Source organism: Panthera uncia, chromosome B1 (assembly GCF_023721935.1).
Source record: "Panthera uncia isolate 11264 chromosome B1, Puncia_PCG_1.0, whole genome shotgun sequence".
Taxonomy (NCBI): Eukaryota; Metazoa; Chordata; class Mammalia; order Carnivora; family Felidae; genus Panthera; species Panthera uncia.
In genome coordinates this window covers 40,050,364-40,072,236 of record NC_064811.1, presented here as the reverse complement: position 1 = coordinate 40,072,236, position 21,873 = coordinate 40,050,364, and the positions used below count along the sequence as shown (strand labels likewise).

At 37.7% G+C, this 21,873-nt stretch overlaps 1 protein-coding gene across 6 annotated transcripts in view; it reads left to right on the top strand.

The window, feature by feature from the left end:
• The window catches only part of FRYL (FRY like transcription coactivator), a 269,670-nt gene that overhangs the window by 103,781 nt on the left and 144,016 nt on the right, over positions 1 to 21,873 (top strand). For 5 of the 6 annotated variants that reach the window (XM_049631993.1, XM_049631996.1, XM_049631997.1 and 2 more), the window contains one exon: positions 16,378 to 16,577. In XM_049631993.1, coding sequence (XP_049487950.1) covers positions 16,458 to 16,577 — 120 coding nt within the window. In that variant the 5' untranslated portion in view covers positions 16,378 to 16,457. Of the gene's footprint in view, positions 1 to 1,006; positions 1,070 to 16,377; positions 16,578 to 21,873 lie in introns of all 6 variants that reach the window. The other variant, XM_049631998.1, reaches the window with a different exon arrangement.

The following is a 21,873-nucleotide window of genomic DNA, read 5'->3' as shown; positions in this document are numbered from 1 at the left end:
TTTTAGAACAAGAAAATTAAGAAGTCTGTTTGGGGAAGACTATAGAAGACAAATTCCTAACCATCAGACCTATTTCTACTAGAAGATAATGAATTGGAAATGTGATGGTGGTTCATAGTAGAAAATCATATGAATGGTTTTAGAAACAATACATATATTTATTGGCACGTGATACAGAAAGTAGCGAAAATATAAAAATGAAGGATGAACTAATATCCATTAACATAACACTATAAATAATGGCAAATACAAATTTACATTAGATGCATTAAATGGATATTTGTTTTGTTTAAAATAATCTTCACTGATGTTTAGAGCAGTTTTATTCATACTTGCCAAAACTTGGAAGCAACAGAGATGTCCTTCAGTAGGGGAGTGGATAAACTGTGGTGCATCCAGACAATGGAATAGTATTAAGTGCTAAAATGAAACAAGCTTTCAAGGCATGAAGAGATTTGTAGGAAACTTCAATGTATTATTACTAAATGAAAGAAGCCAGTCTGAAAAGGCTACATACAGTAGGATTCCAACTATAGGACATTCTGGAAAAGGTAAAACTATGGACACAATAAGAAAAGTGGTAGCCAGGGGTTGGGAGGAGGGACAGATGAATGGGTAGGGCTCAGAGGATTTGGGGGGGGGGACAGTGAAGCTACTCTCAGTGTTCTTTGTTGGTGGATGCATTTGTTCAAACCCATAGAGTATAAAACACCAAGAATGGACTGTAAGGTAAATGATGGACTTTGGATGATAATGACGTGTCAGGATACGTTTGTCAACTGTAACAAATATACCATGCTGGTAGGGGCTGTTGATCATGGGAGAGGCTGTGCATGTGGGGAGCGGAAGGTGCATGGGAAATCTCCGTTCCTTCTCTCAGTTTTGCTGTGAACCTAAAACTGCTCTTAAAAAAAAAAAAAAAAATGAAGTCTGAAAAAAATGGAAAAACTTAAAAGCTTCACATAAAATTTTGTAGCAATATGTGAATGAGTCATTCTTATTGTAGGGAGACTGTGGAAGAAAAGAAAATGATGATTCCAATAAAGTGGCCTTAGTGACATTCTTGAGGGTAAGGTTAGTGGTGCATTTTTATGCAGAGTACAGAGGCACGCATTTCTACAGTCTACATAGGGTATCATAGAGATGAAGCTTAATCATGCGGGAAAAAGACGGCGGGGGGAGATTCCCTTCACTAAGATGGGGTTTGGTGACCAGATACAGGATATAAGGCACGGGGAGGAATTGATGGTTCTCAAGTTCTCATCAATGAAGCCTCACCCTTTGAAATCACAGATAATGAAAGGCAGAGGACTGATGGGGCTCCAGGGTGTGTGGTGTGGGGCACGAGTCAGTGAGTAAAGTGGCTGAAAGCACAAGAGAAAAATCAGTTCAAGAGTTCTAGTATGAGCGGGGAGAACCACATATGATTTTTTAAGATTAGGTTTTTGAATTGTTTTATTGATCCTCTGCTTTGCTTCCTAGAGCTTTGCCCCTGATGTGCATTTATTTAACAAGCTCCAAATTGCTTGATGGATGTTATTTGTGGTTATTATATAAACAGGTTTCCTTATTTATGGTACTTTTGAAACTTTTTATTGATCAAAATTAGTTTTAAGTAAAATTATTGCACAGAACCAACTGTTCCACTTTAAAAGAATAGTTTAAGGTAATGATTCTCAACCTTGGCGGCACATGAGAGTCATGTTGGGGAGTCTTCAAAAACATACAGATGCCTGGGCCTCACTCCAAAGATTTTGATTGTGATTTAAGGAATTGCCAGAGAAGGCCAGCAAAGACTGGGATCAGGTCACAAAACTTGACTTTGCCTTAATGCTGAGAGTGGATATGAAATCTTTTTCAGGAGGTAGAATTGTAATAAACAGTCTGACAGAGACAAGTTTTTATGTTTGCCAATCTACTAATTTACAATGAGAAATGTGCCAAGTGGGTGTTAATGCTTGAGCTGGCGGGCCATTCTTTCCTCTCCTTGTGGGGTAGGTCATACAGAACTAAATTCTAATCAGAGAGTTGCATGGAAAGCTTGTAGATCAAAGAAATTAATATCTGTAGTGCTGTGCTATAGGAGCCAGAATACTCGTCTTTTTGTTCAGCATTCCAGACTGTACTTAGGTGGATGTTACATTTCCATCAGCAGTCGGTTAAGTGGTCAGTTTCCCTATATCTTGCCAATGATAGATTACTTGTTCTAATATTTGCCAGTCTGGTGTGTGTACAATGAAAGCTTATTGCTACCTTAATTTGCATTTTCTGGATACTACAAAGTTTGAATGTTTTTTCATATGTTGTCTTCTTAGATTTATTCTTACATGAATTGACTAATTATATATAGTTTTGCCAGTTTTTCTCTATTGTGTTGTCTTTTTCTTGTTAATTGCTAAGTGCCCTTTTGAATACTTTATGTTAGCTGTCATCTGCATTATATTTTTTTCCGACTTGGTCCTGTCTTGTTTATGGTATTGTTTGCCTAATAAATATCAAAAAATTTTTACTTGGTTGAATGTATTCATCCTTTTAGAATAATTTTAGGTTTTCTATCTTAGCCAACAGTTTCCTCTGCCCTGGATTCTGTATGTGGACTCCTATGAATTTTTTTCTTAAAAATTTTTTTAAAAACTTAAAATTAATTTTCAACATCCTGTTCATCTGGTTTTTGAGTATAGTGTATTTGTTTTTTTTCAGTTGAATGGTCAGGTGATATTCAAACATTATTACTAAATAAATCATCCCCTTTCTTCTGTTTTTGCCCATGTTGAATGCTTATACTGGGATTTTGGGGAGGCTGTCTAATCTTTTACATTAATCCAATTTATTTTTACTTATGTTTACTGACTATTATATTATGGTCTAATATAGTCATTTTATATTTCGATGTAATGTTTCAGATACAGTTATAATGTGTTCTAATTATAGTTATGTTGTCTTCTGATTTAGAAAATATTCTTTGTATTTTTTAAAAATGATTTTTTTTTAACTTTTGGGAGCTATTTATTCTTCCTTATGTATACTTGAAGATGGTTTTATCCAGTAAAACTTTTAAAAAAAATTGTATTGAAATCTTAATTGGAATTGTCATAATTAATAATTTTGTGAGAATTAACCCTTATAATAACAAGTGCTCTTACCCACAAATATGTCTTTCCATTTGCTCAGATCTTTTATGTTCTTTATGAGATTCTCGTAGAGGTAACTGGCTGGCTCAGTCAGTAGAGCATGAGCCTCTTGATCTCAAGGTTGTGAGTTCAAGCCCCACGTTGGGTGTAGAGATTGCTTAAAAAGAGAGAGAGAGAGAGAGAGAGAGAGAGAGAGAGAGAGAGAGAAAGTTTTGGTAGTTTCTGCTATATAAATCCTATGTTTTCCTTATTAAATTTATCACAACTTATTTTATACTTGTGAATAGAAGATTTTTTATCCATTTTCCTTTCTAGGTGATTATTGCTTTAATATAGAAAGCTGTGTTTCTTTCTCAGTATTTATAACAATTATAATTTTTTTGTATCTTATATTTTTCCTTAACCACCTAGTGTTGAATAATAAGGCAAGAGGTTGCATCTTTGTTTAGTTTCTGGTTTTAATTGAAATAGATTGGGTGTGCTGAAACCTATAATGATGTTTACTGCTCATGTTTGGTAAATATTTTTATTTGTTTTCTTTATCTCTGGCTGCTGGGTATCTGTAGTGTGCAGTTAGATCTCTTTGTCTGCTAACTAAGGGTGGGCCATACAGCTATGGTGTTTTAAAAATTTTTTTTTTTTTTAACGTTTATTTATTTTTGAGACAGAGACACAGCATGAACGGGGGAGGGGCAGAGAGAGAGAGGGAGACACAGAATCGGAAGCAGGCTCCAGGCTCTGAGCCATCAGCCCAGAGCCCGACGCGGGGCTCAAACTCGCGAACTCGCGGATCGTGACCTGAGCCGAAGTCGGACGCTCAACCGACTGAGCCACCCAAGCGCCCCAGCTATGGTGTTTTAAAGAGTTATCTCAAGGAAGGGAAAGCATTCTCAGCGTCTCTGAGCCTCTGTTAGCTCCAGTTAAAATATTAGGAGGAAGCCTCTTTGGTCCTTGTCTTCCCCCACCACGTCAGCTTCAAGGGTATGGAGGGTTCGGCCCACGTATTAGATTCTGCTCAGCTTCTTAGAAGGCAAAGAAGATAGTTATGCATCGATACGCTGCTGTTTACCTCCCAGAGGCCCTAGATCTACATGTGTGTGCCAGATGAGGTCCTGCAGGATTCTGGCCTTCCGGTTTTCACCTCGGGGCTCTCCGATTCTGATCCCCAGATTCATGTCTGGCCAGGGGAGAAAAGTCTGTCATGATAGCTTTTTCCCTGGCAGTGAGTATTTTTACGGGAGGAGAAGGGGAGAACAAAAATGAAAACAACTTTCTTGTAGCTTCTGATACATACCCATGGTTGAGATTTAATTCAGCCTTTTCTTTTCTAGAGGGAAGGCAAAAGCTTAGAAAGGTGAAATAATATGACCAAGATTATAATGATACTAAGTAGCCAAGTCAAGTCTGGGGCCCTGGTCTTCTGACTCCTGGGTTCATGCACATTTTAAAAATACCACATAATTTCTAGATTTTTGGAATAGTTTCTGAGCTGAGTTTCTGAAGGTTCAAAGAGTACAAGAAAATAATAACCTCAGGGAGATTCTAGCTGAGTGAATAATGGATTATTTAGAGATAGGTCATTTTTCTTAAGCTTTATAATAAGCGATATTTCTGTAGTAGACTTCAAGTAAAAAGCATTGGATATGTGCCAAGGATGTCATAGGACTTCTATGTTTAGAAACTGTTTTCAATAGGAATAGTTTAGACTAGGATAAATAAACATTTTAGGAACAGATGTCCAAAGAACAAGTAAAAGTCTTAATTTTTCTATCCATTGAAATTCTACCAGAGGCAGAAATGTGGGGCTGAATAGTAAGAAAAATGATTGCATTCACACAGAACAGAAACTTAAAGTATTTACGAATAGAATTAGTAAGAATTACATACTATGATTTTAAAATTTAGTAACTTAAAGAGCGAATAAAAATTCAAATCCAAAAAAAAAAGAAAAAAAGAATTATACAGATCTCATTTCTCTTTGGACGCACAAAAGAAGATCAATTAATGAGGGTATGCCCAGGTTCTAGACAAGAAGTCTTAATTAAGATGCCAGTTTTTTCCCATTAATTTATGAAGATACATACAAGTCTGGAAGTGTAAGTGAAAAACAATAGCTGAGAAATTACTGAGGGTGATGAGTAAACAGGAGTATTTGTGCCAACAGGTAATAAAGCTTATTATAAAGCTACAGTAATTAAAAGGAGATACTGATACAAAAACAGATTTTTTATGTGAGTATGCTTATGTCCATAATCTTTCTTATGAGACTGTAGTTTCACTGTATCATTAATTTGTTAAATTTGTTATCAAGAAAGGGATAGCCGTATATCACTCCTCAAAAAGACAGGTACCCAGGCTACAAGATTTAAATGAATAGTCCAATAGAAATAGGCCTAGGAGGTTTTTTCAGCCTATGTTCCAGGCCTAATCCACCTCCATTCCTTTTCCTTTTTAAAAGAATTTCTTCTCTCAGCTTCCCTTCTGTATATTCTTTTCTTTTTTTTTTTTTTTTCCCTCCAAAACCAGATTCTTAATGAGCAGGATACAAAGCACAATTTGAGTTTGGATGTAGTTTATAAACTACAGTGAATAAAATCAGTGAATAAAAATCAGTGATTGACTTTCAGTAAAGGAACCTAGAAGAATTGATGAAATATTGGAGAAAAAAAATGTCTTTATTGAATATCACTCCAAATAAACTCCAGCTGGATGATAGATTTATTTCTCAAATGCTTATTTATTTGACAGAGAGAGGGAGAGCGAGAATGAGCACGGGAGGGGCAGAGAGAGGGGGAGGGAGAGAATCCCAAGTAGGCTTCATGCTATCAGCACAGAGTCTGTTGCAAGGCTCCATCTCACAAACTGTGAGATCATGACCTGAGCCGAAATCAAGAGCTCGATGTGCGACTGAGCCACCCAGGTGCCCCAAGATGACAGATTTTAATGTAAAAAATAAAACTAAGTAAAAAAAGGAGTTAAAATATAGGTGAGAACTGCCTTATAAGCCAGCAATTGCACTATTAAGTATTTAACCAAAGGATTAAAAGTACAGATTCGAAGGGGTACATATGCCCCAATGTTTATAGCAGCACCATCATCAATAACCAAACTATGGAGAGAGCCCAAATGTCCATCGACTGATGAATGGATAAAGAACATGTTGTATATACACATACATACACACAATGGGGTATTACTCAGCCATCAAAAAGAATGAAATCTGGCCATTTTCAATAATGTGGATGGAGCTAGAATGTATTATGCTAAGTGAAATAAGTCAATCAGAGAAAGACAAATACCATATGATTTCACTCATATATGGAATTTAAGAAGCAAAACAGAGGAGCACATGGGAATTGAGGGGAAAAAAAAAACAGAGGGAAACAAACCACAAGAGACTCTTAACAGTAGAGAACAAACTGAGGGTTGATGGGGGGAGGTGGGTGGGAAATGGACTAGATGGGCCATAGGTATTGAAAAGGGCACTTGTTGTGATGAGCACTGGGTGTCGAATGTAAGTGATGAATCACTGAATTCTACTCCTGAAACCAATATTGCACTGTATGTTAACTACCTAAAATTAAAAATAAAAGCTTCAATAAAAAAGAAAGAAAATATAGGTAAATATATCTCTAATCAAAGTGGAAAAGCTGTTTCTTTTTAGTTCATTTTATGTAAAGGAATTTGAAGATGCAACCAAAATATTTGATTTGGGAAATAGTCATTCTAAGCCAATAGTATGTAATCTAAATCCTTAAAAGAGAAAAAAAGAGATGTATGAAAATCTGGTGATTGTGGAGAAAATTAAGCCACTGATCTGAAAGTTGTTAGAAACTCAGGACCTGAATTCATATTTCACTCCCAAGTGACAAATGACTTTAATTAGGAGTCAGTTTCCTCATCACAAATTGAGTATAACTTGTAGTATATTCTGGATCTAGTTACTGCCAGGAATTTTAACTAGTTGGTTGTTAAACTGTTGGTGGCTTGAAATCAATCATGATGACGGTATTTACACAATGGAAATTGGCAAATGCTATCAATCAGAAGACTTTCTTTCTTTCTTTCTTTTTTTTTTAAAGAGGCATTTACCAGCATGTCACTTGAAATAAGACTAGGTTTGTTAGAACTGTAGAGAACAAAACTGGTACTTACCAGAGGGGAGCTGGGGGCAGGGGGTGAAAGAGGTGAAGGGGATTAAAAGTACTCTTAACCATGATGAGCACTGAGTAATCGATAGAATTCCATTAAATCAATATATTGTACACCTAAACTAACACTGTATGTTAACTATACTGGGATTAAAATTTAAAAAATTAATAAAATAAAAGGAACAAATATGAAAAATACCTTAATAAAGTATTAAATACTGTTTCATTTCCATCAGAAATAAACAGTGTCTGGTATGAGTGTCCTTCATTTATGAAGAAATTTTGAGGTCATCTCACCTTAATAACAAACCATGTGTGTTCACTGAAGTCATCAAATGATGTCTTCATGTTGTACCTTTCAGTACTCACAGCATGCATATCATTTGTATTTCCTTATTTCCTTTTCAGATACAGTTGCTTCCAAATGTGCAGTTTTTCGCTGGATAGTTTGTTGAGAGGTTATACCAACCTGACTGGCCTCACCAAAAGTTGAAATTTGCTATTATTCCCTAATATTGATTTTGCTAGCTTTGTTTCTACTTTCAGTCTACCTTGTAACCTGATTTGTGTTTTTGACATTTTATTTTTAATTGACTTATAATCTGTTTCCTTTCTCTGAGCTTGATCCAAGTACATTATTGTTTTAAACTTTAGCTCGAGCTGTTGTTTATTTTGACTCTTCCCAGGCATCTTTGGTTCTGGCTGACAGGGATAGAATGGGCTTTTCTTTCTTTCTTTTTGAATTGTTAAGAATTCACAGACTTTATTTTTTAGAGCAGTGTCAGATTACAGAAAATTTGAGGAGAAAGTACAAACAGTTCCCATGCACCCCCTTATCCTGCCCCGAGTTTCCCTTATTAACATTTTATATTAATGTGATACAGTTGTTATAAGTGACGAACCTATTTTGACACATGGTAATCTCCCCAAATCCATAGTTTCCATTAGGGTTCACTCCTTGTGTTGTATATTCTTTGGGTTTTGACAAATATAAGGACATGTTCCCATCATTACAATTTCATACAGAATAGTTTCAGGGCCCTCAAAATCACCTGTGCTCCCCTATTCCCTGCGCTCCCCTGTCCGCCTCTGCCTCTGACCCCTGGCAACCATGCGTCTTTTTCCTGCTTCCATACTTTTGCCTTCTCCTTAATGTCATATAGTTGGAATCATATACCATGTACTTTTCAGACTTCAGGCTTCTCTCAATAATATGCATTTAGGTTTCCTCTAAAGTCTTTTCTTGGCTTGATCATTCATTCTGTTTCAGCACTGAATACTGTTCCCTTGTCCGGATGCACCACAGTTTATTTTTGAAACCTTCACCTACTGAAGGTCATCTTGGTTGCTTCCAAGTTTTGGCATTTAGGAATAAAGCTGCTATGAACTTCCCTATATGGGTTTTTGTGTGGATTTGTAACTCCTTTAGGTAAATACCAACAAGCATGGTTGCTGGGTCATCTGGTAAGAGTATGTTTATTTTTGTAAGAAACCTCTAAACCGTCTTCCAGAGTGCCTGTACCGTTTTGTATTTCCACCAATGATGAATGAGAGTTCTTGTGGCCCCGCACTCTCACCAGCATTCGGTGTGTCAGCGTTCTGGGTTTTTTGGCCATCCTAGTACGCGTACAGTGGTGGGTCAGTGTTGTTTTAATTTGCATTTCCCTGAAGACCTGTCATACGGAGCATCTTTTAATATGCTTGTTTGTCATCTGTACGTCTTCTTTGTGGAGGGGTCTGTGCAGACATTTGTCCTATTTTTTAATTGGGTTCTTTTTCTTCTTTTTCTTTTTTAAATCTTTATTTATTTTTGAGAGAGAGACAGCGTGTGAGCAGGGGAGGAGCAGAGAGAGAGGGGGACACAGAATCGGAAGCAGGCTCCAGGCTCCGAGCTGTCAGCACAGAGCCTGACACGGGGATCGAACTCCTGAACTATGAGATCATGACCTGAGCCTCAGTCAGATGCTTACTTAACCAACTGAGCCACCCAGGCACTCCTAATTGGGTTATTTTCTTTTTGACTTTTACGAATTCTTTTTTTAAGAGAATTTTTTATTTTTTTATTTTATTATTTTTAAAAATATTTTATTTATTTATTAATTAATGTTTGTTTATATTTTGAGAGAAAGAGACAGCAGGGTAGGGGCAGAGAGAGAGGGAGACACAGGATCTGAATGAGGCTTCGGGCTCTGAGCTGTCAGCACAGAGCCCGATGCTGGGCTTGAACTCACAGGTCACGAGAGCATGACCTGAGTCGAAGTCAAACGCTCAACTGACTGAGCCACCCAGGCGCCCTTGAAATATTTTATTTATTTTTGAGAGAGAGTATGAGTGGAGTGGGGCAGAGAGTGAGGGAGACACAGCATCCAAAGCAGGCTCCAGGCTCTGAGCTGTCAGCCCATAGTCCAATGCGGGGCTCGAACTCATGAACCATGAGATCATGACCTGACCTGAAGTTGGACGCTTAACTGACTGAGCCACTCAGGTGCCCGTAAGAGAATTTTTTTTAATGTTTAATTATTTTTGAGAGAGAGAGAGTGAGCAGGGGAGGGGCAGAGAGAGGGGGACAGAAGATCTGAAGTGGGCTGTCTGTGGTGACAGCCGAGAGCCCAACACGGGCCTCGAACTCATGAACTGTGAGATGGTGTTTTGAGCCAAAGTCGGTTGCCCAACTGACTGAGCCACACAGGCACCCCAAGAATTCTTTTTTTTTTTTTTTTAAATTTTTTTTCAACGTTTTTTATTTATTTTTGGGACAGAGAGAGCATGAACAGGGGAGGGGCAGAGAGAGAGGGAGACACAGAATCCGAAGTAGGCTGCAGGCTCCGAGCTATCAGCCCAGAGCCTGACGCAGGGCTCGAACTCACGGACTGCGAGATCGTGACCTGGCTGAAGTCGGACGCTTAACCGACTGCGCCACCCAGGCGCCCCAAGAATTCTTTATATATTTTGGATGGCAGTCCTTTATCAGATGTGTTTTATAAAGATTTTCTCCCAATCTGTGCCTTGTCTTTTCATTCTCTTTATAGTGTCATTTGTAGAGCTGAAGTTATTAATTTTATAAAGCTCAATTTATCAAATTTTCTTTCGTGGCTTCTATTTTGGTGTTATATCTAAAAAGTCATTGCCAAACCCAAGAATACCTGGCTTTTCTCCTATATTATATTCTGGGAATTTTATAGTTTTCCATTTCATTTTTAAATCTATAATCCATTTTGAGTTAATTTCTGTGAATGTCAGTTCTGTGTTTAGAAGATTCTTCTTCCTTTTCTTTTTCTTTTTCTTCTGCCTGTGGATTTCCAGTTATTCCAGCACCATTTGTGGAAAAACCTCCTTTTCCCATTGATTGCCTTTGCTTCTTTGTCAAAGATCATTTGTGGGTCTATTCCTGGGTTCTCTGTCCTATTCCTCTGATCTTTTTTTTTTTTTTTTTTTTTCCCACCAGTACCAACCACATTGTCTCTATTACCGTAGCTTTAAAGTGAGTCTTGAAGTCAGGCAGTGTAAGTTCTCCAGTTTTGTTCTCTTTCAGTATTGTGTTGGCTATGCTGGGTCATTTGCCTCTCCATATAAACTTTAGAATCAGCTTGTTGATATCCACAAAAGAACTTGTTGGGATAGACTTGCTTTTTTAAACTAGAATTTTGGTCTTGCTTTTTATTTTTATTTTTATTTTTTTTTTTCAACATTTTTTATTTTATTTTTGGGACAGAGAGAGACAGAGCATGAACGGGGGAGGGGCAGAGAGAGAGGGAGACACAGAATCGGAAACAGGCTCCAGGCTCCGGGCCATCAGCCCAGAGCCCGATGCGGGGCTCGAACTCACGGACCGCGAGATCGTGACCTGGCTGAAGTTGGACGCTTAACCGACTGCGCCACCCAGGCGCCCCAATTGGTCTTGCTTTTTAAATACAGAGCTATTTTTTATATTTGTTCTTGTTCCAATGCCATTTGCGTGATACTTTTTTTTTTTGCCAGGGGTGGTGGGTGATCATCAAAATTTTTATTGTTGGCCAGTGTAAGTAATAATAGTAAGCAGTTGTACAAAACTTTGTTATATTTCTGCATTTCTATACATGAATGTATGCACATGCATATAAAAGATTGTGACTAAAGTGGGAATTTTTACCCCTAAAGACCTGTTCTTGGGATAAGGGTGCTATAGGTATTTTTTCATAGACTCCACTGGGATCTTTTTAAACTACATCTACCCGCCCCTACTTATCCCTGTTGGAACCATCCCAGTTGTTGAGAATCACTCTGTATTTTGAGTCGTGTTACTGTTTAGAGTGCTGTGCATAAGAGCACAGTGGAGGCAGGTAAAAAAAAAAAAAAAAGGCTGAGAATTGCTGCTATCAAGTAACAAAACCAAACATGTCTCCCATTAAGGCTTGTCTGCTCTCTTTGACTGAATTTAAATTTATTTTACAAGGGTATAGGAGTCTTAACATGAAAAAAAGAATTGTTTTAGTAAATATGCTAGTGCAGTGCTATATAGAATAAGCTGTCCAAAAATGCTATATTTATTTTTTTATTTGCGCTTTATCTAAAAGAAAGAATAGGCATGCTAGCTTCTATTGCTATATTTTAATTATTCAGGTTGTGGCTTTATTCTTGTTATTAGCAGTTAGAGTTTAGTAGATTTATATTCCAAGGATGTTTGATATGACATTGGGTTTCTACAATTTGTAATTCAGTGCCTACATTGTGTTAAGAATTATGCTCTAACGGTTATGTCTTCATTCTCTCATAAGCTCACATAAATTTTTCAAAATTTTATGGTAACATGTAGGGAAATATTATTGTTTTACATTATGAAATATTTATCTCAAGCAGTCAGGGGGTATCAAGTTAATCTAGTTATGTGGAAACTGGTCTTTTCACCTTGCCTGGAGCAATCACCTCTGTTTCTTCTCCGTTAGCAAAATATGAGAGAAATTCACACATCTTTACCAAAGGTGAAACATTAGTGAAACACAAACTGGTGGGCTGGGAAACCACTTTGATAAGTGTCATCTAATTTTTACTTGTTTAAAAAGTATTAGTGAGATTAAATATTGTAACTTGTTTGTTCATATCTTTTGCCTATAGTTTTTGGTTTGGGGGTGAGGGTCTTTTTCCAGCTGACGCCATTAGAGCTTTGTAGATGGAGATAAAAGTGATGAACTCTGTGTTTGTTCTATGCTGCAAATATTCTTTCTGCCTTTTTATTTTATTTTGCTTTTATATACTGTGTTATGACCTTTTTTGCACTCAACTCTGTATGTTGAGTGTTTTCCTGTGCCGTTCAGGTTTTGTTGTTTTGTTGTTGGTTTTTTTGTTGTTGTTGAGAGAGAAGGAGAACAAGTGGGGAAGGGGAAGAGAGGGGCAGAGAGAGAATCTTAAGCAGGCTCTACGTTCAGTGCAGAGCCCGATGTGGGGCTCAATCCCACGACTCTGGGATCGTGACCTGAGCTGAAATCAAGAGTTGGGTGCTTGGGGCGCCTGGGTGGCGCAGTCGGTTAAGCGTCTGACTTCAGCCAGGTCACGATCTTGCGGTCCGTGAGTTCGAGCCCCGCGTCAGACTCTGGGCTGATGGCTCGGAGCCTGGAGCCTGTTTCCGATTCTGTGTCTCCCTCTCTCTCTGCCCCTCCCCCGTTCATGCTCTGTCTCTCTCTGTCCCAAAAATAAATAAAAAACGTTGAAAAAAAAATTAAAAAAAAAAAAGAGTTGGGTGCTCAACCGAGTCACCCAGGCACACCCCCATTCAGTACTTTTGATGATGTCATTTCAGTGGTCTATAGAACGTTCTGTTTATTAGATTATAATTTATTTTGCCGGTCCCCTCATATCAACATTAGAATGTTTTGCGGCCTGGACTTTCAATCAGTAGATCTGTTAAGTGTTACTTTTGGGTATTAATTAATTCAACAAACATTCATGAATACTTATTAAGAAATATAATTGAAATTAATTTGATTTAAAAACATTTTTCATAAAAATTGGATTTTTTTTCAAACTTGAAATATTTTTATTTTGGAAGCTAGTGCAGATATTTGGAACACAATAGAAGATAAGTACAGATATTCCTAAAATTTTTAGCTTTATTGGCAAATTTCTTAAAATATGCAGTTTTGATATGTAGTGATCATTTATGCTTAATTTATGTTTATGCTTTTTAGGAAGTATAACAAAGTAAAATGTGAGAAGTTATTTTAATTAAAGTTTTTTTTTCTTTTTTAAAGAAACTATTCAAATAATGTCATTTAAGAAGTTTATACCTCATCAAAGTCTAGAAATTAAGTACCAGGCCTATTACAAGGCTGATTCTTTGGTTACACTTATTGTAAAGTTAAAGACAAAAAAACTTTGTAACTCTTTTATGATCTTATGAATCTTATTTTGAGACTTACAAATCTTAAAAAAAAGATATATCCTGTAACAACTACTTTAAGTCAAAATCTTGAAAATGTTTTTGTTTTTATGTCTAAAATGTAAATTAAACTTCAGGAAACTCTCTGAGTAGTTTTTTATTGTTGTTGTTGGTTTTTGTTTGATTTTTACTATTTTATGATTACCTAAAGTTTTCCAACATAACATGGATATAAAATATAGAGTACTCTTAATGATCCAAAATGATTTCTTTTAAGATCACCATTTTTCACAATAACGTTTGTTAACAGAGCCTCTCCTTTATAATACACAATGTTGGATCATGAAACAGAGTAAACAAACAGGTCATTGTTTAAAATAAATAGTGTGTACTGTGTTCAAAGGACTGTGAATTTTTGTTTTGAATTGTTCTTATTATATAATTTTAGTTCTAGATTACAATACATATTATATTTTAATTTGATGTGACACAAAGATAATTTAGTTTTAAGTGCAGTATTAAAAATGTGTAATATTCTTTACTTTTTAATATATAAGCATCACATGGGACTGATTTTTAATCTTGGAGGAAAAAAGTCTGTTTTGTGGGGAAAATAAGTAAATAAATAAAGATAATAACTAGGGCATGAACAGTAGCCAAGTGGAAATTCTGTCTTTCAAAAATATTTTTTTCTTAATTTGCAGTTATTTTTTCTGAAGTAACTGCTGTAACCTGACTCTGTATTGCTTTCTAGAACATTCTTTTGGAGTTATCACAGGTCACTTTTATATATCTTGACACACTATGTTTGGTAGAGTAGGTTTGTTTTTGTTTTTTGTTTTTTTTTTAACAACAATTTGTGAGTTTGGAGAGTATATATTTATAATAAGTTTTTTAATCTTTATTTTTAAGAGAGAGAGACAGAGAGTGAGCAGGGGAGTAGGGGCAGAGAAAGAGGGAGATACAGAATCTGAAGCAGGCCCCAGGCTCTGAGCTGTCAGCACAGAGCCTGACATGGGGCTCGAACTCACGAACCATGAGATCATGACCTGAGCTGAAGTCAGATGCTAAAGTGACCGAACCACCCAGAGAATAAACTTACTGTCCCATAGTTATGCACACACACCTAGGAATTCAGCATTTGAATAATTGTGTTCTTCCCTTTGCAAGGTAGGGTTTGCTTTTGCGACACCACACGAAAGAGTATTACCTAGAGGTCAGGTCGAGGTAGAGAAGTACCAGCTTGCAGGTTTTTCAGTGAATACTCTAGGCCACAGAGGATGACATAAGCTGAAGTTCGAGGCTGGAAGGGTCTGTATTATGCAGGTGGCTGGAAGAGCAAGGTGACCGGATAAACTGTTGATACGAAGCCGGGTAGATTGCCCAGGCAGTCAAGAGAACAAAACCTGTGTAGATAAAAGCATGTAGCAGTCAGTAGTGCTCTTTGTGTGCCACAGCTGGTGCAGCGGACTGTTTGCCAGGCACTGGGACAGCCCTATCTGAGCAAACGGCACCACCACCCTCTGAATGATTCTAATAAAAACCCTACAAGTCACTGTTAATGCCATTCTTTCACCTTGATGCCGAATTCACTAACATATGATAGATGGGAAGGCCTTTCCTTCTCTCCTGTGCTCTTTCATCCTCTTAGTCCGAGCCGGGATCATCTCGGCTGGATCTGTGTGGTGGCTTCCCTGGTTCTGCCTCTGCCCTCTTCCAGTCCATTCTCCAGAGGAGCCAGAGAGATCTTTTAAGAGAAGCCGGGTCCTATCCCTCCCAAGTTAATACTTCCCATTGAATTTTAATTTCATTTAGAATAAAATCTGACTTTCCTACAAAGTTCTAAGTCCCTGACTAATGATTTTGACCTCATCTCAGATTGCCCTTCACCTCTGCTTCCAAGCATCCTTTGGGTTCCCGCCACACTGGTCTTCTTTTTGTTTATCAAACATACACACTCAAGTTAGCACTTTTCCTGGTGCTTTGCCTTGCTGCCTCTTTTTCATCATCTAGATCTGAGTTCAAATGTTGCTTCTACAATGAGGGCTTTCCTTTTTTTTTTTTTTTTTTTTTTAAGTTTATTATTTTTTTGAGAGCGAGAGGAGAGTGAGCATGCCTAAGTGGGGGAGAGGTGGGGGGCGGGGGTGGAGAATCCCAAGCAGGCTGTACACGGTCAGCGTGAAGCCTGATGCAGGGCTTGAACTCATGAACCAGGAGATCGTGACCTGAGCCAAAGGCCGTCACTTAACTGACTGAGCCACCCAGGCACGCCGGTGAGGCCTTTCCTGGGCGTGCTTTCCATGATAGTATCTATCAGTGCCCTAACCGATCCCTGTTTCATTTAATCACATCTGTTTTATTTCCTTCATTGCTCACAACGGTGTTTAGAATTCATTCATTCATTCAGTGCATATTTATTGTACCCAGTGTATGCTAGGCATTGTTCTGAGTACTTGGGATTCATCAATGAACAAAAAAGACAAAGGAAAAACCCTGTTCTTATGAAATTCACATTAGTAGGGTCAAGAGAAAAACAGTACATAATAGATAACACATAACTAAATTATAGTTGGGCCATTTGTTAGAATGTAGCAAGTGTAATAGACAAAAATAGAGCATGATAATCCAGATGGGGAGATCTGGATGGGTTTTAGGGGCAGAGTGTATATTAAATGGGGTGGTTGTGGTAGGTCTCATTGTGTTGATAATTAAAGTAGAGTTCTTTTGTTTCTTTTGTTTTTAGCTTCAGCACCAGTCAGCAAAGTGAATAAGTACTGTGCTTCTTCCAACTTTCATTCCACTTTGGGAAAAAAGAATATCATCATGTCAAGCATTACGATTGACCCAGATGTCAAGCCTGGTGAATATGTCATCAAGAGCCTCTTTGCAGAATTTGCTGTTCAAGCTGAAAAGAAAATTGAAGTTGTAATGGCTGAACCCTTGGTGAGTAGAGCTGACCTATAAATCTGAAATATTTTCTTGACTTTTGTATTAACCATTCTAATAACAAAATTTCCAAAGGAAATAATGTACTTGAAAAAAAAAAAAATTAAACGAAGCCAATCTGAAAAGGCTACATACTGTATAGTTCCAACTATATGACATCCTTCAAAAGGCAAAATTTAGGGAGACAGTAAAAAGACCAGGGGGGCCAGGGATTGTGCGTGGAGGAGCAAAAAGGCACAACACAGAGGATTTTTAGGGCAGTGAAAGTACGCTGTGTGATACTACAGTGCTGGATACGTGTCATCGTACATTGTCCATAGCCACAGAATGCACAGCACCCAAGAGTGGACTGTCATGTAGGTTATGGAATTTGGATGATTAGGAAGTGTCACCCTGGGTACATCACTAGTAACAAATGTAATACTCTGGTGGGGAGACTGTGCAAGTGTGGAATGGGGTGTATGGGAAATCTGTCCCTTCCACTCAGTTTTGGCTGTGAACCTGAAACTGCTCTAAAAAAATAGTCTTTAAAAGGTAATTAAGGGATAGGCTGGTCAAGTGGTGATCTAGAAAGCCGTAATGACTTTAGAATCCACCTTAATATGTTACTGCGGGTTACCAAAGAACAAAAATGGATTTCACCAAGTGGGAATTGTTGAGACAGATAAAACATAAGAGCAAATAAAGGAGAACCTAGACTATTCTGCAAGTTGATGACATGGCAGTCACCAAACTTACAATAAACCAGTAAATTTATTTTTAGACATATAGTGCATGAAGCATACTTAAACGGTGTGGGAAGCTCCATGTGATTAGAGCTTATGGTAAGGAGGAAGGAAGAGAGAGACTGAAAGCAAATGTTTGAGTCAGATTCTAGAGAGTGGTGAAGGTTGTCGTGATAGATAATTCAGTTGTTGGACCCTAGGAGAGAGAAGAGATTGAAGGCAGAGAGTTAAGGGGGGCCTGGCTGGCTCAGTCGGTAGAGCATGCAACTCTTGATCTTGGGGTTGTGAGTTTGAGCCCCTCGTTGGGTGGAGAGATTACTTTAAAATCTTTAAAGGCAGAGACTACTATTTAGCTGTTGTATATAATTCAGGCTGGAATGAAAAGAGTCTTGAACTAGAGCATTAACAATGGCAGTGGTGGCAGAGGAAAGTAAGGTAAATGATGAAATCAGTAGGAGTTGGCAGTTAAATAGGAGTAGATGTTTTTGAGTGAAAGTAAAGGTTAAAAGTTCTTTGAAGTGTTAGAAGAGATGATGTCAGGTAAAGAACATGAGAATATTATGGGGGTAGAAAAGGGGAATGAGATAATTTTTCTTTTGTGTGTGGTAAGGTCACAATCCTGGCAATCTAAACAATGTGGAATTATTTGATTGGTACCTGGGAATTCTTTGTTGGTGACCAGAGATATGGGGACAAGAAATAGAGATTTTTGGCATCATCTACGTTAGGGTGATAAAGCCAAAAGAGCAGATTACAATATCAAGGAAAAGAGTATGTGCAATGGCATTATTATTGCCAAATGATATAGAGAGACAGAGTACAAGGAACACTGAGAGAAGTTATTGGACCTAGGAATTAAGCAGCCTGAGAACAATTTTAGTAGGGTGATACAACTTTAGGAAATAACTTCCGGAGTTTGAAGGGGCTGAATGTGTAATGTATCAAGATCCCAATGTAGGTTAGAAGCGAGATGATCACAATGAAGATAAAGGTAGAGGATGTAACAGCTGAAATGTATTTATTCCTTATACAGCTGGGTTAGGGCTCAGTATTCGCCAGTGATTTGAGACCCCAGAGCGTTTGTTACTTGTCCGAAGCTCAAAGCCAGAATGAGGAGTTAGGCACACTAATGGCTTGAAAGCCTGTAAGCTTACTCATTCTGCTGTACTTCCTGGGAAGGAAGGAAGGAAGGGAGGAAAGGAACAGAAGAGAGAATAGGTGGTGACCTAAGAAAGGTGGGAAATTGGAAGTATTGTTATGTGTTCATTTTCTTAGTGAAGTGTTGGACCTCGCGTTGCTAAGATTGCGAAGGTATGTGGGTAGGTACGTGCATGCCTGTGAGCAGTTTCTTGCTGTCACTAAGTAGGAAAAAAACTGTGAAGAAAGCATCCATGCACAAATGTATATGAGGTCTAATAAATAATAATATGTAAAAGATCATTAGCCAAAATGTATGTTTTAAAACATACATTAAATCCTTCCATAGTTGCTTCCTATGTAACAAAATAATGATTTTGTTTTTATCAGTGCATACATATTTTAGAGCATGTGTGTGAAGTTCTGCCTTAAAAATAAGATTACAAGGACTTGTAGATATGAGTTAATGGTTATGAGGTTGGATTATAAATGTGCTTAATCTATAAAGTGTTATTTTCTTCATCAGTGGTCTGTTCATTACGTGATCATGTGCTATACTAGCCTGCTTAGCCAGCATACAGTAAGAAAGGGAGCCACTTTTTAAAAAATACACATTACAAAAAGTTTATGGATCATGGTGACTAGTTGATACTACTGTTTTATAAAACTGAAGTTTCCTAAGGGTAGAACTTATGTGGTCTCACCAAAAAAGGAGGGGGTGGAGATCGGGTAGATATATAAAGTGATGGACATGTTAATCAAGTCAGTGGTGGGAATCCTTCCACAGTGTGTACATACATCAGATCATCACAATGTACACTTTTTTAAGTTGATTTATTTATTTTGAGAGAGAGAGAGAGAGAGGCAGCACAAGTGGGGAGGGGCAGAGAGAGACAGAGGGAGACAGAGACTCCCAAGCAGACTTCACACTGTCTATGTGGAGCCTGATGCGGGTCTTGAACCCATGAAACCGTGAGATCATGACCTGAGCCAAAACCAAGAGTCAGACACTTAATCCACTGAGCCACACAGGTGCCCCACATTGTACACTTTAAATACGTTACACTTGCATTTGTCAGTTCTATCTGAATAAACCTGAAAAGAGAAAAATGTTTATGAAGAATTTCAAGTTTGTATAAAAGTAGGGATTATAGTGTAGCGAACCCTTGGAACCCATTGCCTGCCTTCAGCAACTTTATTTTTTCTTTCTTTTCTTCTTTTTCTTTCAAGATTTTAATTTTTAAGTAATCTCTACTCCTGACGTGGAGCTGGAACTCATAACCCTGATATCAAGAGTCGTACCTTCCACCAACTGAGCCAGCCAGATACCCCTAGCTTCAGCAACTTTAAATTCATATGGTTTTTTTTTTTTTTAACACTTTACCTATTTTATAAAATATTTCATAAGTAACAACATGTGGTGTGGTCCTGCTGGATCTCAAATTTTATTCTTAAAGGAATTTTAATTTTGAAATACAAAGTTCTTGAGAGTAAAAGCCTTGAAACTGAAGTTGCCTAATTTGACTGAGTTTATAAAGTGGTAACTTTTATATCTTCCTCCTTCCTTTTTCTTCCAATGCCATTGTCCCTTTTCTAGCTCAGGGTCAGGTTCATGCATTCTAGATCATTGCAGTAACCAGTAGATAAGTGGTTTATCACCTTGCCATTTTTTTCTTCTCACCAGACTTTGCTTCATCTAAAACATAAATATTATCACCTTTTCCCTTTAAAAACCTTGCTCACTTTTCATTGCTATGGAATGAATTCAAGTTCTTGGTGGATCATTCCAACCTCTTCATAGTCTTGTTATGGTTTGTATGATGTCTCATGATTCTCCTATCCTGACATATGCTATGACACTTCATGTATCCTCTGTGTGTTCTTTTGTCCTGGTGTGTTTTTTTTTCTCTCAATCGAAAATACTATTAACCCTTCTGTATTTTTAAGCCTCTGCTCGTCCTTCTAAACTTCCCACATTGTTCCCCTCTTACATAGTGATCGTCTTCAAGCTGTACGAATCTCTGCTTTATCATAATAATTTTTCATGCTCCTAGATTCTGATATTGTCATCTTTTAATTGCTTACATGTTTATCTCCTCTGATGTGACCCACTTGATACCATGAGCCGGGTCTCACTGGCCTTTCCATCTCCAGCTCCTCCTGTGATGGTAAATGCTTAGTAAAGATTTGTATTTTAAGTTGCCCTTAGCCTTAAAAGACATTGTTGTGGGGTGCCCTTTGTTCTTCTAACAAAACATAATGTCATTGTTCCAGCCAGAGCTTTTAATAGTTCTTTCAGAATAGTCTGATACTGACTATATTTTATTCTGTAATTTAGTAGCTAATTTCAGAGACATCTGCTATATAATCTGAGATTATAAAATTTGGGGAAGAGTGGTGAGGATTCCTCAGAATAGATGTTTCTACCCCACCATTGTACTTAGAAGACATATTCCCGGGGCGCCTGGGTGGCTCAGTCGGTTAGGCGTCCGACTTCAGCTCAGGTCACAATCTCGCGGTCTGTGAGTTCGAGCCCTGCGTCGGGCTCTGGGCTGAAGGCTCAGAGCCTGGAGCCTGCTTCCGATTCTGTGTGTGTCTCTCTCTCTCTGTCCCTCCCCCATTCATGCTCTGTCTCTCTCTGTCTCAAAGATAAATAAACGTTAAAAATTAAAAAAAAAAAAAAAAAAAAAAAAAAAAAAGAAGACGTATTCCCTGCTACTTATTCTTCCTGACATACCAGGAAAACCCCCAGTGTTGTGGGCTGTAGTAGCTAAGGACTAATGCTACCTAGCATCAAGATGAGACAGTGATACATTTAATCCAATACTGTGACAGTGTTTGTGTTACAGCTTCAGATTTGTTTATTGCGATTTTGTTTCTTTTGAAATTTGTCCAGTGTGTTTTTTGGCAATAAACAACCATCCAAGATGACTCTCTTGAGTTCTTGAATGAAACTCTTGCAGGGTCACTCACTTTAAAGAAACTAGTAATCCATGGATTGTTACATAAAAGGAGACTAGCATGTCTCATGGTCAGTCCGATAGTAAGTTACATAAAAACTTAGATGCATGTATGTGAATGGATTTTGCCAAAATTAATCTACCACTAAAATGAGAATGCTGGCCTTTTCATTCTCATATTAGAAGCCATAATAAAATAAAGAGACCAAAGATTCGAAGATTAGCGGGGCTTGATTTTTAGCCACAACTTTATTTTCATTTTAGGGGGAAGATTGGGGAAGGAAGGGCAATCACTAATTGAAATTGCAGCTTGCAAATTACAATTCAATACCTTAGGTCTCTTTCTGCCTGAAAGGAAGTGGATCAATCCTGGGTAATGATCCAGGTACATTCCACCTTCTCTGTTAATCATTTAGATGGCCAGCGACTAGATAAAAAGATAAGAAAAAAAGGCTTTCACCAACCACCTCT